Here is a 19,513-nt window from a genome sequence, read left to right as displayed (position 1 = left end):
GCCAGATTCTATATCTGCTGTAGTATGGTTCCTGCAGCTGGATGTCCTTCCTGACACAATCAGAGTGTACTGAGTGCTTTTTACATGGTACCAGCACCAGTGAGATCGCTAAGTACTTGCAAGTTAAGACCCCTCAAATGAACAGGGTACAGACACACTCACACAAGCTTGTTCCAGTCGCAGTCAACCAAATTCAGTCACAAGAGTTTGATTAACTTGGGGCTGTAATGGAAGACACATTCACAAGGTGCCACACTGTAGGACTGAACCTGAGACCATATGGTTAGGAAGCAAGCCTCTTAACAACACAGCCATGTCTGTGCCTATAGTGTGGATTAATTTTTCAGGTATAATGTATGGATTAATTGAGAAATATACTTACAGGGTTTGTTAAGCAGCTATTTAATTCCTGGATATTTTCAGTAAGGCTTTTGGTTTCTTCATGCATCTCACTTAGCTGTCGGTCGGTTTCCAGATAATCTCTGATTAGAAAACAACATATTTTTGAAATTTGTCATAAAAGAAAGATAATGCCACACATTGGTTTATCAAGGTATGAGAGAGAGAGAGAGAGAGAGAGAGAGGAGAGAAGAAGAGAGAGAGAGAGAGAGAGAGAGAGGAGAGAGAGAGAGAGAGAGAGAGAGAGAGAGAGAGAGAGAGAGAGAGAGAGAGAATAGAGAGAGAGAGAGAGAGGAGAGAGGAGAGAGAGGAGAGAGAGAGAGAGAGAGAGAGAGAGAGAGTGATGAGTGAGAGTGTGTGTGTGTGGTGTGTGTGTTTTGTGTGTGTGAGTGAGTGAGTATCAGAAAGAAAAAAATATGAGATTAGAAGAAAATAGGGGAAGGGGAAAATGAGAAATAAAAGTTAAATAAAAACATGATAAAAACACCATAGCCTACAAGAACTGTTCAACAATTGACTTTAAAAGCCAGAGTTGGCCAACTACAACACACCTTTCTGCCACATGTTGCAGTACCTTATTATCTCCTTTGTAAAGTCCAATATTCTAGTATCAGAGCTCGGTATCTCTTACCTTCCGCTTTTGCATTCTCCATCCACATGGATCACCTGGCAGTTCCTTACCAACCTCTCATCCTTCATATGCATCACAGGTTCATACCTGTGCAGTATTCCTTCTTGTATACTAATCTGATTCCTCTTAAATCGAAACTGTATCTATCGAATTTGACTTTGTTGTCTTGAATAAACTTTGCTATAGCTCTCTTTCCCTCTTTCACTTTTGTACTTAGTCCACTTGCTTCAGATTCCGGTAAATTCCCTCTTTATTTCATAATTACATTTTTAGCAGTTTTATTTTTGCTATGAACTCAGTCAGAGGAATAAAGCTAGTATCTAAAAACACCACAAACAGTGGGAGGCAGTTAGCCTCAGACTACAGACCTGGTCTCAATGCTTGCAAATAAGTGCACTCCCACCAGAGAACCAGAGCCAGATGGTGGTGCTAAACTGGGTGACAGATAAGGTCAAGCATCTAAAACTTTATATTTATGCTCTGAGTTCAAATCCTACAAAAGTCAACATCACCTGACATTCTGTCAGGGTTGATAAAATAAAATATCTGTCATGTAGTGAGGTTGATATCAGTGATTGCTCCCTTATCCCAAATTTGAAGTCCTGCGCCTAAGTAAGAAAACAATATTAACCCTTTCAATACTAACCCGGCTGAAACCAGCTTTGGTTCTGTAATACAAATGTTTTGTTTTCATAAGTTTTGAATAAAAATCTTCCACCAAACCTTAGTCACAATCTATATTCCTAACACTAGTTTAATGATAACGAAGTCATTTTACTAAATTCTTTGTTATATTTAAAGTAATTGAAATAAACACAGAGCATCTCAAAATAAATACAATAACATAAGGGTTAACTAAGTATCTACCGCACACTAACTCATGTAAATGTTATCAACATCTCACCACACTGAAGTTCCTTCAGCTTTGTGGTTTTAATATACTAAATCACTAAAAATTCCTACAGCTGATTTTTGCTTAAAATTTATAAAGAGTAGGTCATTTTTCCTTTGTGTACATCTTTTACTGATGAAAACATCTTCCATCTTCCCCTTATTCTCCTCCAGATTTCAGCATCTTGGTTGGCACATATTCACAAAGTGTCCCAAGGAGATAATATTCCTTTGTCTCCTCAATTTCATCGTTTCCCACGTCTATTCAATCTTGTGTTAATAGCACAGTCCGACATGTATCTTTACTACCCACAAGGGGCTAAACATAGAGAGGACAAACAAGGACAGACAAATGGATTAAGTTGATTACATCAACCCCAGTGAATAACTGGTACTTAATTTATCGACCCCGAAAAGATGAAAGGCAAAGTTGAACTCGGCGGAATTTGAACTCTGAATGTATCAGCAGATGAAATACGGCTATGCATTTCGCCCGGCATGCTAACGTTTCTGCCAGCTTGCCGCACAGTCCTACCTGTGCTTTTACACACAAGTGAGATGTGATCTACAAAATTGGAAGAACATCAATTGGCTACAACCCAAAGGGAAGGTTCATGCTAGCAATATCATTGCAAGAGCATATCCAAAATGAGGACATTTGAGAACAGTGGTGTGAACAATGTGATCACAAAATACAAGAGTACAAGTTCTGCTAGGCAGACATGTTGCAAGGTTCACAGACAATAGGTAGACCTGTGCAGTTGCTGAGATTGGAAAAGGTCATTTGGAAGACCTCCATGGTGATGGAAAGAGGATTTAGTGAAATGAATTATTTGGAAGTGCATTGTGATCAGCGGTGTATAACAACATCCGATAGTCTAGTCAATACAAATTATCCATATTACATCCACGGCTATTATTAGCAGTCTGAGGGTGGCGAGCTGGCAGAAACATTAGCACGCTGGGTGAAATGCTTAGCGGTATTTCGTCTGCCGTTATGTTCTGAGTTCAAATTCCGCCGAGGTTGAATTTACCTTTCATCCTTTCGGGGTAGATAAATTAAGTACCAGTTACACACAGGGGTCGACGTAATCGACTTAATCCGTTTGTCTGTCCTTGTTTGTCTCCTCTGTGTGTAGCCCCCTGTGGGCAGTAAAGAAATAGGTATTTTTCTTGTCACTACTTTCTGAGTTCAGATTCTGCTAAGGTCGACTTTACTTTTCATAATTTTGGGGTCGATAAATTAAATATCAGTTAAGTACTGGGGTTGCTATAATCAACCATCCTCTCCCCCAAATTTCAAGCATTGCACCCATAATACAGAGGATCATTTAACAATCTTTCATGAAGGCTCCACATTTCTTTGTTTTATTTCTTCACCACAGAGACAAGTCCACTGATGTCATTTGAACCAGGCTTGCTGTGATTAATCCTGACTCACATTCTCATCATTTAAAAAACTCTCCACTTTTATTGTCTTAAAGCATTAGTAAAACTTCTACTCACTGGGAAAATAATGTTTTGACATCTTGTAATCATAAACAGTAAACAGAGAAATAACATCGGGGCTAATTAATATATAAGAAATTAATTAACTTTCATTGGGAGGGAAACATTGCATGAAAGCATGCTTTCAGCTTTATAGTAATTAAAGTAAATGATTCAGAAGTTAATTTGTTAACTCCTTTTTTTTTTTTTTTACTTGTTTCAGTCATTAGAGTATGGCCATGCTGGGGCCCTGTCTTGAAGAATTTTTAGTCGAATGTATCAACCTCAATCCTAATTTTTTAAAACCTGGTACTTATTCTATCAATCTCTTTTGCTGAACAGCTAAGTTACAGGGACATAAACACACCAACAGCAGGTGTGAAGTAGAGGCGGGGACAAATACAGACACAAAGATACACACACAACAGGCTTCTTTCAGTTTCTTTCTGCCAAATCCACTCACAAGGTTTTGGTTGGCCTGAGGCTATAGTAGATGACACTTGCCCAAGGTGCCACACAGTGGGACTGAACCTTGAGCCATATGCTGAATGTTTCTTCAACTTGTGACATTTGCCTGAATTACTGAATAACACTTTTACACGTTGGATGGAGCAACTGAAGAACCATGAAACAAGAGTGGTACTTATTTTCAATTGACGGAATATGCAGAGTAACGTCCCTTGACGTCTAAAATATCTCTGACAGGATTTTGTTGCGTTGTTTAACCCTACTTCGGTCATGAATGACCATGGGATTGCACCTAGAAAGTTACCCTCTGAGGCAAAAGTCTGGGCAAGGTTGTTTATGGAAGACCAGCAGTCACCCATGCATACCAGCCTCCCCTCTCCATGCCAATGATGTTATCCAAGGGAAAAGCAAAGGCTGATACAGCTTGGCACCAGTGATGTCGCAGCTCATTTATTAACGTGCAAGTGGCTGAGCACTCTACAGACACGGGTACCCTTAACATAGTTCACGGGGAGATTCAGCATGATACAGAGTGTGAAAAGGCTGGCCCTTTGAAATTCAAGTACAACAGAAACAGGAAGAAAGAGTGAGAGAAAGTTTTGGTGAAATAGTACAGCAGGGTTCACCGCCAACTTCATGGAGCTTTAGGTGTTTCCGCTCAATAAACTCTCTTAATGCCTGGTCTGGGAATCGAAACTGCGATCCTACAACCGTGAGTTTACTGGCCAAACCACTGAGCCACTGCGCCTCCGACAGGATTTTAAAATGATGACATTTCATCAATATGTAGATTAGAAGCTAAAACCTAAAGGAACTAATAAAATAAAATACTTCTGCATTGAACAGATAAGAATACTGAAACCAATGTTGCATGCACATGCGTGTGCGTGCTTTATACTACAATTCACATAAAACTTCATTCTCAGTGATTGTGGTTTTAGTCTCACTGCAATAAAAAAAAATTTGTGTGATTTAACTCACTAATCATACGCAGATCTGCTCTTACAACTGCTTTCTATTGGCTTCAAGACAATAAAATATGTGCACTATGAAACATGAAATCTGAAGAATTCCAGAAAGTACAACATTATAAAAAATGAGTGAACTTGGTTCCTTTGCCTCAAGTGTTCATGCATAGAACTAAGTATACTTGGTTCCTTGCAATAAGGGGTAAAAAAAAACCCATTAGGGGTAAGAAGTTGAAGGAGTGGCTGTGTGGTAAGTAGCTGGCTTACCAACCACATGGTTCCGGGTTCAGTCCCACTGCGTGGAACCTTGGGCAAGTGTCTTCTACTATAGCCTTGGGCCGACCAAAGCCTTGTGAGTGGATCTGCTAGACGGAAACTGAAAGAAGCCCGTCGTATATATGTATATGTGTGTGTCTGTTTGTGTGTCTGTGTTTGTCCCCCACAACATCGCTTGACAACTGATGCTGGTGTGTTTACGTCCCTGTAACTTACCGGTTCGGCAAAAGAGACATATAGAATAAGTACTAGGCTTACAAAGAATAAGTCCTGGGATTGATTTGCTCGACTAAAGGTGGTGCTCCAGCATGGTCGCAGTCAAATGACTGAAACAAGTAAAAGAGTAAAAGAGTATTACATAAAGTCTTAAAAAGCATAATTTGATAATTTAGAATGTACTTACGTGTGATATTCATTGAATAATTTAAATATTTTCTCATTAATAGGGAAACAGTGCCTTGTCGTGTGATTAATAATGTCTTGTACACATTTGGATAACCGTTTTCTAAATAGAGAGAAAGGAAAAAAAGGTAGTGACAATTGTATTGTGTTTTATATATAACCAGCAGTATAAACCGGCGTTGCTCAGGTTTTTTTCGACCCTTTAGAATTGGAATTTTTAAAAAGTAAAAAATTTGCATTATGTAGCTTGTTATTCTCTTTAAGTGAACATTTTTCTGGTTGAAATACACCGAAAAATGGCGACACAACAGTAAAAAAATCATAAAAAATAGGGATTTTCATAGAAAAAAAGCATCTTTTTGATGTAAATAATTTTTGGTGTTAACATGGTCCAATTTGAATTTTTTCTTCTACGGAAGGAAGAGCAAGCCTTCTATTATATTCTCAATTTTGGTCAACTTGCGCTGCAGGGTTTCAGAGGAGACAGTGTTAGTTGAAGGCTACCAAACCTGCCATACACAGACAACTTCAGCTTTATATAGAGAGAGATTTGCAGGTTATGGTTGATCAGCAGAATAATGTTAATGCATCTGCTATATTCTGAATGCCTTGTTTCACTGGGCACGGATACATTAGATCTCCGACATCTGGTAAGTGACTTGGTAGACCCCCACCCACAAAATTATCAACCATCTTTCCTACAACAACTTTGGGCATCTTTTTGATTTCCATCTGTCAAACACTCATGGATATGCTCACAAAATCAGAAAACAACACAGCACTCATGACTTCCGGAAATATTGTTTCATACTCAGAATGACTGAAGAATGGAATAAACTACCCACATCAGTTGTTAGGTGTCAGGATGCTTCATCCTTCAAAACTTCTGTGCTTCCTGAAATTCAACCAACAGTACCCCTGACACCCCCCACTACTTTTGTTTCAATGACTCATTCACTGTTCATTTCCCGTGCATTATTCTCTGCACTGTTTATGCACTTTTGACTACCTTTTCTGATGAGTTGTAGTGCATCTGATTTAATTTATAGAACAAGTAGAAAGAGAAATTTTTTTCAACCTGGTTGCTGGCAAATTTTTCTGCTCTTAAAAGGATTTTTATCCTTTATATATACTGTTCAGTATTTATAGTGCGTGAGAAGACCCAGCAAGCCAAATGAGACCATAACCTTGTGGCCTATGCCAGGAGTGTAACCAGCCCACATATGCATACCTTTTCCTTCTTTGGACACTAAACTCTGCTTGCGAAGACCTGTTGAGATAAGTGAAATCAAAATCAAATTCAATGACTGGCATCCGTACTAGCGGGGTGCAAAGAGCACCATACAAGTGTGATCGTTGACAGAGCAGCTAACCGGCTTTCGTTCCAGTGGCACATAAAAGGCACCATTCGAGTGTGATCATTACCAGCGTTACCTTACTGGCACTTGTGCCCGTGCTAGTAGGGTGCCAAGAGCACCATCTGAGCATCATCATTGGCAGAGTGGTTAACTGGCTTCTGTGTCGGTAGCACGTAAAAGGCACCATTCAAGCGTGATCGTTACCAGTGTCATCTTACTGGCACCTGTAAAAATATTTGAGCAAGGTCGTTGCTAGTACCACCTGACTGGCCCCGTGCCAGTGGCACGTAAAAGCACCCACTACACTCTCGGAGTGGTTGGTGTTAGGAAGGGCATCCAGCTGTAGAAACTCTGCCAGATCAAGATTGAAGCCTGGTGCAGCCATCTGGTTCGCCAGCCCTCAGTCAAATCGTCCAGTCCATGCTAGCATGAAAAGCGGATGTTAAACGATGATGATGATGATGATGTTCATATTATACAGTTCAGTATTTACGTGTTGAAAAAAACTTATCTTTCTACTTGTTCTACAATACATGTCAATGCTTCAAAAACAAACTTGTTTATTTACATATGATGTAATAAGTTAATTATTTTTTTCTTTCTAGAACACAAATATCTTTCTGCGATAATTATATAAAAGAATATATCCAGCAGAGGGAGGGAATGAAATGAAAGTAACAAGAGTAACATATTCAGAATTATGCACTACAGGAGCTCTCAGAGAGCGCAAACCTCTGCCAAGGCCACACCAACCTCCTCTGAATGATAAGTTGGAGATGATTTTTAAAAGGAGAATATCTGAAATAAACTTGACTGCTTTCACAAATGAGAATACTAGAAAATGAACCCAACTGCTCTCAAAAATTAAGTGAAACAAAAATTTAAAAAAAAACAGAAAAATAATGCAGACTCTGGATCAATCCCAAAATCTAATCAGTTCATGCCAGTTATGAGGACAAACATCCCTGAAAGTTTCATCCAAATCCATCCAGTGGTTCTTGAGATATCTTGTCCACAGACAAACAAACAAACAAATGCTACTGAAAACAATACTTCCACCTATGCTAAGGTGGAGGTAATAAACAAGAAGGGCATTGGGCATTAGAAAATCTACTTCAGTGAATTGTTTGATCCATGCCAGCATGGGAAAGTGGATGTTAAACATGATGACAATAACTACGATGATTGGCAGACTTTATTTCTGAGCATTGCCTTACTGGCACCTGTGCTGGAGGCCTGTGTAAAAGATTCGAGTGAGGTCATTGCCAGTACTGCCTGACTAGCCCCGTCATGATGATGATGAAAAACAAAGAGCTCAAGTAGGTTAGTGGTTGATCTAAACATCCTTTGAGTGTCATACAATATCAGTCAAATAGATCCTGTTCAACAACTAGATTCAAAATACTGACATATGCTAGATCAGATTGGAGCCTGGAGCAGCCTACTGACTTGCTAGCCCCCAGGCTAACTGTTCAACCTATGCCAGCATAAAAAACGGATGTTAAACGATGATGATGATGATGATGAGCATACATACACACATACACATGAGCTTGCTATTTCTTTACTACCCACAAGGGGTTAAACATAGAGAGGACAAACAAGGACAGACAAATGGATTAAGTCAATTATATCGACCCCAGTGCGTAACTGGTACTTATTTAATCGACCCCGAAAGGATCAAAGGCAAAGTCGACCTCGGCAGAATTTGAACTCAGAACGTAACGGCAGATAAAATACTGCTAAGCATTTTGCCCAGTGTGCTAACAATTCTGCCAGCTTGCCGCCCTAGACAACATACACACGAGCTTGCATACACACAAAAGAACACACTGTTACAAAGGAAATCTGACTCACTTCTGTATGTCATTGAATTGTGATTTGGAATACACAGAAGTATAACCACCTCGCTGTTTGGATGAGATTAAAGAAATCATCACTTCTTTGGCAATATCCATCAAATCTGATAAAATATTACAACTGTAAAAAGAAAATAGAAGAAAATTATTAAATAAAAATAGATAAAAACTTCAGTTTCAGGTAATTACAAAATTAGCAGACAATTTTCCAAAATATAATACAGATTACAGAATACGGTATATAACTTTAAAAAGTTCACTGTTGCAGTGTTAATTATAAGACTAATTAATATTAATGATATGATTTAGGCTTATCATATAACCCAGAAAAGCTACTATTTTTGTTATTTAACGATTTTGCTACCAACTGGATTGAGAGTACCCTTGGTCCATTGATACAAACCGTTTTTTTAAGTAATCTTAATATAAAATCTTCCAAAAAAAAGTCAGTATATATAACAATTTGAAGGTTTCAGTTTTTCAACAAAGTAACTGAAATTTTACATAAGGACACATTTTTAAAGAAAATTTTGAGCTTTATGACTTTTTCTGACACTCAGGCATGGTTGAATACTACTGCTAGTATTAGATAATGTAGTCCTATACATTCCTAAAAATATGGGATGGCCATGGCTAGAATGTATTTTGTTCATATTTCTACACAATCAAAGCTGAGCTGGCGATTTAACAACAGCGGAAACTACGATTATCTTTGTTTATATCATATGCCCCCTATGCTGAGATCCTTATCTCAGTTGTAATATTTAATGCGACACATGTCAATGCATTGGTTTCTAAGACGTGGAAGACATGGGACAAAGTGGTGAGAAATGATCTTCAAATGTTGAAATTCACCAGAGGCGATAACAATAGGCTGAGGCTACTAGTGATTTGCTGTTTCAGAAAATGTGTCAAGCTAAGTAAAACCATGGCCATCCATACATACAGGCATGCCCACCCAACCTCTGTCCTCTGTCAGATCTCCTCACCATTCCACCACCCACTGCAGACCCCTACACACTTCCTAACGTGCCTATCTACACACTCTCCATACCCTCACATGTCTACCATATCTGTCCGTACTCCAAATTCTCTCACTCTCACTCACTACAGTAAACTTTTCCCCATCACTAAACAACTCCCCTCACACTCTTAGGGAACATACCCCTCAATCACCTCAGTACCACTCATACTCCCCTCCACAATTCCTGTGGATAGGCCCTGATGCATTTCCAGCATTATCTAATTCTCTCTCTCTAACCTTATCTCTCCTTCCTCTCCTTTCTTTTCCTACTGAGGTAGCCAAGTATCTCATCTATAGTAAGACACTGGTCTCTATCTCTATATTTTACTTCTCACCTCGCACAAAGCCACTTCCTTCAGTTCCACTACTCCCAGCTGAGAGGTCTTTGATTCACAAGTTACTGGGTGACCCCCACTGGTGTTGGTGCCACAAAAAAGCATCCAGTACACTTTAAAAAGGTTGGTGTGAGGAAGGGCATCCAGTCGTAAAAACCATGCCAAAACAGGCAGTTGGAGCCTGGTGTAGCTCTCTGGCTTGCCAGCTCCTATCAAACCATCCAGCCCATGCCAGCATAGAAGATGAATGTCCAATGATGATGATGGTAACAATGATGAGGTGAGACTTATAAAGTTTCAGAGATGTAGCTCTCTGGCAAGTAAGTTACTTGATCTGATATCATATAGTGAAACTAAAGCTATTACATAGAATTCTTAAATTCATAAGTTTTCAAGAATTTATTTGCATAAAAAGCTTCCCCAACATCATTTGGAATCCCCTTCAAAAAAGGGAAAATCCAACTTATGTGAGCAACCTATTCCAGATCTCTACCCATTATATTATTAAAATTCCAGATTATTTTCAAAATTAATTAAAACAACAATGCACAGGTAGTATTTCAATAGAAAGATAGTAATAAAAGGGTTAACAGTGGAAATTGAAACTCAAGTACATTAGATAATATTTTCTACTTAACTACTATTCAAGATAATTCTCAAGAAACATACCATCTATTTTCATAAAAACAGTGATCACTAGAGTAGAGAAATTCTTGGAATTCCGTGGGGACAATACACATTTTCTGGAGATCATTTGCATGGTTATCACAGACTTCAATCTTCTTCTTTATCTGACAATAAACAAATTGAATACGAACCATTATTGTAAATATTCTTAACTGTATATATATATATATATATATATATATATACATATATATAGATAAGAAAGTTAATCCAAGCATGAAAACACAAAGAGAAAACACAACAATGTGAGGATGTGCAACAAGTACTATGCTATTGGACGCTCAGGAAAGGAAAGAAATGAAAGAGGATTTCACGTTTCGAATGGAGCTCTTCGTCAGAAACATAGGAAAAGGAAAGATCCAAGGAAGGGAAGACGGAGGGAAAAAAATTGCCAACGATACATACGCGGTCACTATATATATACATACAGGGTGTCACTCCATAGTAAGTATTTTATGGCAAAATATATATTTATAAGATGGTATAAGAATACAAAAGAATATATTAGACTTTAAAAGACTTTAAAAAACTTTATAAGAGATGTTGAAAGTGTCGTCCTTCATTTTCAATACATGAATTGACTCTTCTAAACATGTTTCAAAATACATCTCGGAGAGTCTGACGCGGTATGAACCGTATGAAGATTATAATTGTGTCTTTTAGCTTATCGACCCTTTAAAATAATCCATTCACTGCATGCGCAGGATGAAAAGAATTCACTGTGGAGAGACTTTCTGAACAGCCTGTATATATATAGAGAGAAGGGGGAAGAGTAGAGTAGGTTTTTTTTTTGCTGTAGAGGAGCTACATGGCTCTTCACATTTAAACAAGAGGGTAAGAGTGATTCAAAGGAGCTGGGAAGAGATAAAATAGTAGTGATGAGGTATCTGGGTGATCCCTCAAAGTATGAGGTGAGTAGAAATGAGAGGGGACAGAGGAGTCAAGAATGAAGATGGATGGAGGTTGCAAGAGTGTACGGCAGAGTAAAAGGTGGGGGGAAATTTCCATTTCTTTGTATAAAATTGCCAGAGTTAAAAATAGTTCTGTCATATTTTACCTTCCTAGTGAACATTATAACATGTAGCTCTGTGGTTTTGAAATTTAGGGCAATATAAAGAAGGAAAAGAAGAAACTTTTATTTGAAAATCAAGAAAGGGTTGGAGACAGAAAGATGTTGCCATACAATACTGCCTCAAATAAGTATCCCTCGAACCGATGCTAACATGCAAAAATGGACATAAAACAGACACATGAAAAGACAATTATAAAATAAACATAAAACCTATATTACAGTATCGGCCAGACCATCAGATGCTGTTATACATCACTGGTCACAATGCGCTTCCAAATGTCCTGATTGCGTCATTCTTTTCCATCTTGACCCAATTTACTTAACTAGACTGTCTTCTCATCATCATGGAAGCCTTCCAAGGGGTCTTTTCCAATCTCTTGGATACCACTCAGTAACTGCACAGGTCTGCCTGTTGTCTGTGAACCTTGCAATATGTCTGGCCCAGTGGAACTTGTGCTTTTGGTATTCCTGGCACATAAAAGGGATTCATTCGAGTGTGATCATTACCAGCGTTGCCTTACTGGCACTTGTGCCTATGCTAGTAGGGTGCCAAGAGCACCATCTGAGCATGATCGTTGCCAGAGCAGCCAACTGGCTCTGTGCTGGTGGCATGTAAAAGGGCACCATTCGAGCATGATCGTTACCAACATCGCCTTACTGGCACCTGTACTGGTGGCATGTGTAAAAAGATTCAAGCGAGGTCATTGCCAGTATTGCCTGACTGGCCCCGTGCTGGTGACATGCAAAAAGCACACACTACACTCTCGGAGTGGTTGGCGTTAGGAAGGGCATCCAGCTGAAGAAACTCTGCCAGATCAAGATTGGAGCCTGGTGCGGCCGTCTGGTTTGCCAGCCCTCAGTCAAAATCGTCCAACCGATGCTAGTATGGAAAGTGAACGTTAAACGATGATGATGATGTATCATTCACTCCACTCTGTTCTCAGATTATCTAAAATAACCGTATTGTTTTACAGATAATAAATAAATTCAAAACTCTCACCTTATGGACTAATTGAGATGCTTTTTCCATATCTCGGTCTGTTTTAATTTTGATATTGATGAAGGAGTCCAGTTCTTCCTCTTCTATGACACGTCCAGAGAGTTCATCCAGACCTGTTGCTGTTAAAATACCGAAGAACCATTCTTTCTTACCCGTTAAAAGAGTTGTGCGTTGATCAAGTACTGTGTTTTGATGAAGCCTGGAAAAACAAGAGTTTTTGTAAAGATGCCAGAGGAACAGAGTAAAAAAAAGTGAGAGAGGAGTTAAAAGATAAAAGAAGACAATGACAAATAATATAAAAATGAAGAGAGGTGTAGATGTGGCTGTGCAGTAAAGAAGCTCGTTCTTGTAAGCATATGGTTTTGGGTTCAATTCCACTGCTCAGCACTTTGGCAAGTGCCTTTTACTGTACACAGCCCCGGGTTGACCGATGTCTTGTGAATAAATCTGGCTGATAGAAACTGTATGGAATCCTGCTGTATGTCATCATAAGCATTTATAAGCTGTGTGGCATCTTGGGCAAGTGTCTTCTACTATAGTCTCAGATTGACCAAAGCTCTGTGAGTGGATTTGGTAGATGGAAACTGAAAGAAGCCCATCATATAACTCTATATGTATATTATTTATGTGTGTATGAGTTTGTGTCTGTGCTTGTCCCCTCACCATCATTTAACAACCAATGTTAGTGTGTTTACATTCCTGTAACTTAGCAGTTCAGCAAAAGAAACTGCTAGAATAAATACTAGGCTTACAAAAAATAAGTCCTGGAGTTGATTTCCTCGACTAAAACCCTTTAGGGTGGTGCTCCAGCATGGCTGCAGTCAAAATGACTGAAACTAGTGAAAGAATAAAAGAATAAAGGCTTTCAAGAGAGCATGAAAAAATTCTTTTGGGGAAGCAGGAGATCTTCGAGTAAATAAATAACAGGGTTTAAATAGGTGTAGGAGTGGCTGTGTGGTAAGTAGCTTGCTTACCAACCACATGCTTCCGGGTTCAGTCCCACTGTGTGGCACCTTGGGCAAGTTTCTTCTACTATAGCTTCGGGCCGACCAAAGCCTTGTGAGTGGATTTAGTAGACGGAAACTGAAAGAAGCCCGCCATATATATGTATGTATATATATATATATGTGTGTATGTGTATGTGTGTGTATATGTTTGTGTGTCTGTGCTTGTCCCCCCAACATCTCTTGACAACCGATGCTTGTGTGTTTACGTCCCTGTAACTTAGTGGTTTGGCAAAAGAGACCGATAGAATAAGTACTAGGTTTACAAAGAATAAGTCCTGGGGTCGATTTGCTCGACTAAAAAAAAAAAAGGTGGTGCTCCAGCATGGCAGCAGTCAAAACGACTGAAACAAGTAAAATAGTAAATACTAGGTGGAGAAATCCTTTTGAATAGAAAAAAACTGAAGGCTGCCCTTGGCTTGTCATGTCTATAGATGATGCAGGTTCATGTCTCACAGGTAGACTTTGACTTTTTTTATCCCAAAGGGATTTTATCAACCAGTCATAATCATCATCATAAACATCGTTTAATGTCCGTTTTCCATACTAGCACGGGTTGGACGGTTCGACCGGGGTCTGGGAAGCCAGGAGGCTGCCCCAGGCTCCAGTCTGATCAGGCAGTGTTTCTACAGGCCCTTCATAATGCCAACCACTCCATGAGTGTAGTGGGTGCTTTTTACGTGCCAGGGGAAGCTGGCAATGGCCATTTATCAACCTGTATTTACATGCTATTAGTTATAGCTTCATGTGCTTTGAGATCCTGCTCATTTTGCAATCATGTGGTTTTGGGCTCAGTCCCACTGTGCACCATGTAGGGCAAATGTCTTATATTCTAGCCCCAGGCTGACCTTGTGAGTGAATTTGGTAGATGAAAACTGTGTGGAAGCCCATTATATGTATGTATGTCTTTGTGATTATCCTTGACAACTGGTGTTGTCATCACTTGACAACTGGTGTTCATTTATTAAACCCTTCAAGAAGGTCACCTAGCTTGACCAAGTCCATCATCATCATCATCGTTTAACGTCCGCTTTCCATGCTAGCATGGGTTGGACGATTTTGACTGAGGGCTGGCGAACCAGATGGCTGCACCAGGCTCCAATCTTGATCTGGCAGAGTTTCTACAGCTGGATGATCTTCCTAATGCCAACCACTCCGAGAGTGTAGTGGGTGCTTTTTATGTACCACTGGCACGGGGGCCAGTCAGGCGATACTGGCAATGACCTTGTTCGAATTTTTTTACACTTGCCACCGGTACAGGTGCCAGTAAGGCGATGTTGGTAACGATCACGCTCGAATGGTGCCCTTTTACGTGCCACGGCACGGGGGCCAGTCAGGCAGTACTGGCAATGACCTCGCTTGAATCTTGAAACAAGTACAAGACAAAAGATAGAAAGAAATGCCCATACCTTAAGTGTTTGGTTGATTTACATATATGCTTCATTATCTGATTCGTTATTTTCGCTTCTCTTATATAATTACAAGCAAGTTCACATAGTGATGAAGCAATCTTCAAATCATCATTGCTTGAGGGCCCAAACTCTGGAATATCCTCTGAAAGAGAAACAAAAATGGAAAGCAAGTTATGTATTTATTTTTAAAAAAAAATTTAATGAAGACAGAAAGGAAGTACCCCTGATCCCTGTGCATGTAGTTGTGATCCCTGTGCTGTAGTTGTGATCCCTCTACATGTAGTTGTGATCCCTGTGCTGTAGTTGTGATCCCTGTGCTATAGCTGTGATCCCTGTGCTGAAGTTGTGATCCCTGTGCATGTAGTTATGATCCCTGTGCTATAGTTGTTATCCCTGTGCTGTAGTTGTGATCCCTCTACATGTAGTTGTGATCCCTGTGCTGTAGCTGCGATCCCTGTGCTGAAGTTGTGATCCCTGTGCATGTAGTTATGATCCCTGTGCATGTAGTTGTGATCCATGTGTTGTAGTTGTGATCCATGTGTTGTAGTTGTGATCCCTGTGCCAGTGGCACGTAAAAAGCACCAACTGATCGTGGCCGTTGCCAGCCTCACCTGGCACGTAAAAAGCACCCACTACACTCACGGAGTGGTTGGCATTAGGAAATGCATCCAGCTGTAGAAACACTGCCAGATCAGAGTGGAGCCCGGTGCAGTCTCCTGGCTTCCCAGACCCTGGTCGAACCGTCCAACCCATGCTAGCATGGAAAGTGGATGTTAAACGATGATGATGATGATGATCCCCTGTTGTCAATGATGACCAAGGACATCAGATGGGAGAAGACAGGACGCAGTGTGTTTGGCTGTGCCTGATCAGTGAGAGCATGCTTGGAAGGCTCTGCCACAGGTAAGGCACTGGTGTCCTGCTGGGCCTGAAGGCTGCACTAAAGCCTTTTAGCTTATTTGAAGTTGATGACTGTAAGGTCCTATTTTTCTAGCATTATATTAAGGCATAGCTTATTGAACTCCAGATTTAGTGACTTGTTATTATAAAACTATTGTACCAATCTATATATAAAGCTGAAGTTGTCTGTGTATGGCAGGTTTGGTAGCACTATCTCCTCCGAGACTCTGTGGTGCAAGTTGACCAAAATTGAGACTATGATAGAAGAAGGCTTGCTCTTCCTTCCGTAGAAAAAAAAAATTCAAATTGGACCATGTTAACACCAAAAATTATTTACATCAAAACGGTGCTTTTTTTTCTATGAAAACCCTATTTTTTATGATTTTTTTTACTGCTGTGTCGCCATTATTTGGTGTATTTCAACCCAGGAAAATGTTCACCTAAAGAGAATAACAAGCTACATAATGCAAAATTTTTACTTTTCAAAAATTCCAGTTCTAAAGGGTCAAAAAGAAAACAAGCCCAAGCAACGCTGGGCTATACTGCTAGTACATATCTAAAATTAATTCCATATTGTCTGAAAATGCATTGAAAAATCAAAATTTAGACTTTGATAAGCTGAATGTCAGCAAAAACTGGTTGGTAAAATGTGATTTTTCTTCTACTGCAAAACCTCTTTTGGCTACAACATACACTAAAATTTATCCAAAGTTGTTCTTTAAAAAAAAACTTTCTTTTTATGCACAAACATTTCAGTAATGCGAAATTCTTTCTCTTTTTTGTTGTGTATGTAAAACCCACCTTGTAAAAACCTACACTAACAGACAGTTTTATAGTGAAATTCCATATGAAATCATGATACGTTAAATCATAATTGTGTATTTTTACTTTGATATATACAAATAGATAGATACATAATAGAAATATTGACATCATCATCATCATCGTTTAACGTCCGTTTTCCATGCTAGCATGGGTTGGACGATTTGACTGAGGTCTGGTGAACCAGAGGGCTGTACCAGGCTCCAATCTGATCTGGCAGAGTTCTACAGCTGGATGCCTTTCTTAACGCCAACCACTCCGAGGGTAGTGGGTGCTTTTACGTGCAACTGGCATGAGGGCCAGTCAGGCGGTACTGGCAACAACCACGCTCAAATGGTATCTTTTACGTGCCACCTGCACAGGAGCCAGTCCAGCGGCACTGGCAATGACCTTGCTCGAGTGTTTTGTTCACATGCCACTGGCACAAGTGCCAGTAAGGTGATGCTAGTAATGGCCACGCTCGAATGGTGCTTTTTACGTGCCACCGGCATGGAATCCAGTTAGCTGTTCTGGCAACCTATTTAAAAAATAGAACTTGTGTTATTCAAATCTTCATATACATGTCACACACACACACATACATGTATGATCTTTAAGAATATTAACATTCTGTGCTTTTGCATGGAAACAAAAGTGCTGCCCTACAAAAATTTGCTGACCAAATTGACTGATAGCTCTGTGTTTTTAAAGACATAAGACAGCTGTTTCTGTCTCTCTGTCTCACTATAACCTTCCATCATCTGACACAAGATCATCTCCACTCTAAAAAGGACGTTTGTCTTGCAGATTACTTGGTGATCCTGCCAGTGCTGATGTCACATAAAAAGCATCCAGTCTGCATTGGAAAGTGGTTGGTGCTTGGAAGAGCATCCAGATGTAACAACCTTCCCCAAACCTGCCACGTAAAAAGCACTCAGTCCACTCTGCTGGATGTTTGGTGTTAGGAAGGGCATCCAGCCATAACAACCCTGCCAAAACAGACACAGAAGTCTGGTGTAGGCTTCTGCCTGGCCAGCTATAGTCAAACGCTATCAAAGAAGCTTGAGAGGCGGTTGGCTAGAACTTACACTCGCCTCCTTATGAGAGCTCAAAATATCTCGTGGAAGCATCATCCGACCAAAGTACAAATATATGGGAAGTTACCACCTGTATCATCTCTTGTGAAAGGTAGAAGAGTCCAGTCTGCTGGACATTGTTGTAGAGCTGAAAACGAGGTAATTTCTACTCTTCTCCTCTGGAAGCCATCTGCTTGCGATACCAGAGGGCGCACACTCTCCTAGCCTGATGTAATCTCCAGGGATATAGGCATCCAGCAACAGGACCTCCATAATGCTATGATGGACCGTGAAGTCTGGCATAACATAGTAAGTTCCATTGTCTCGACCATGGTCGAACCATGATGATGATAGTCAAACCACTCACCCCTTGCCAGCATGGAAGGCAGACATTAAATGATGATGATGATGATGACGAAGGAATAAAAAAATTCCTAGGATTAATGACAGGAAGGGCATCCAACTGTGAAATAATACTTCAATGATATGTATTTGTCTAACCCATGCTAGCATAGAAAAACAAACGTAAAAACAAATATGAGTCTAATTATGCTTCCGTAACCTAAATTAGTTAACACACAGAGTCTCAGAAAGACTAGAGTGGTTCTTTGGAAAATGTTGACTTACCAGCTTCTTCGTGAAGTGTAGTGGTTGTGTTGGTAGGTTGATTAGAAATAAGGATGATGGGTTTAGGAAATGGAACTGTTGAAGACTTTGTAATTGGATCATTTGGTTTTAGAGATTCTGATAATAATTGCCCTTCATATAATAATCTTTGATCTTTTAACTCAACAGCAGAATGTGTTTCCAGTTTCTTCTGTACCTCACTGAAGCTAAAACCAAAAAGTAAGGAAATAGAATAACAGTAAACTTCACTTCCAATGTTTCTCTTTAACTTGTTTCAGTCATTTGACTGTGGCTATGCTGGAGCACCGCCTTTAGTCGAACAAATCGACCCCAGGACTTATTCTTTGTAAGCCCAGTACTTATTCTATCGGTCTCTTTTGCCGAACCGCTAAGTTACAGGAATGTAAACACACCAGCATCGTTTGTCAAGCGATGTTGGGGGGACAAATGCAGACACACAAACACACACACACATATATATATACACATATATACGACGGGCTTTGAGTTTCCGTCTACCAAATCCACTCACAAAGCTTTGGTCGGCTCGAGGCTATAGTAGAAGACACTTTCCCAAGGTGCCATGCAGTGGGACTGAACCTGGAACCATGTGGTTGGTAAGCAAGCTACTTACCACACAGCCACTCTCTACGCCTACAATAAATTTCGTTATTTGCAGCTGATACAACTTAAGCCTTTCTTGATTGTGTTTCTATTGAGGAGACTGCTTATGTGCTTCAATTGATATTAAATATGATAAAAATTTCAGAGGCAGGGTTTACTAAGAAAAACTTTATATGTTGGTATATACAGGTGCTCCCCAACCATGCTGTTT

General features: G+C 39.8%; 1 protein-coding gene across 1 annotated transcript in view; it reads right to left on the bottom strand.

Moving 5' to 3' along the window:
• LOC115210407 (inhibitor of nuclear factor kappa-B kinase subunit epsilon) overlaps positions 1 to 19,513 on the bottom strand; it is a 90,537-nt gene that overhangs the window by 26,470 nt on the left and 44,554 nt on the right. The window contains exons 10-16 of the mRNA XM_036501907.1: positions 18,679 to 18,884; positions 15,272 to 15,416; positions 12,859 to 13,057; positions 10,769 to 10,890; positions 8,739 to 8,861; positions 5,525 to 5,626; positions 383 to 482 (exon numbers count right to left, since the gene is read on the bottom strand). Coding sequence (XP_036357800.1) covers positions 383 to 482; positions 5,525 to 5,626; positions 8,739 to 8,861; positions 10,769 to 10,890; positions 12,859 to 13,057; positions 15,272 to 15,416; positions 18,679 to 18,884 — 997 coding nt within the window. The remainder of the gene's footprint in view (positions 1 to 382; positions 483 to 5,524; positions 5,627 to 8,738; positions 8,862 to 10,768; positions 10,891 to 12,858; positions 13,058 to 15,271; positions 15,417 to 18,678; positions 18,885 to 19,513) is intronic.

This window comes from Octopus sinensis, linkage group LG4 (genome assembly GCF_006345805.1).
Source record: "Octopus sinensis linkage group LG4, ASM634580v1, whole genome shotgun sequence".
Taxonomy (NCBI): Eukaryota; Metazoa; Mollusca; class Cephalopoda; order Octopoda; family Octopodidae; genus Octopus; species Octopus sinensis.
This window is presented reverse-complemented; position numbering and strand designations above follow the sequence as displayed.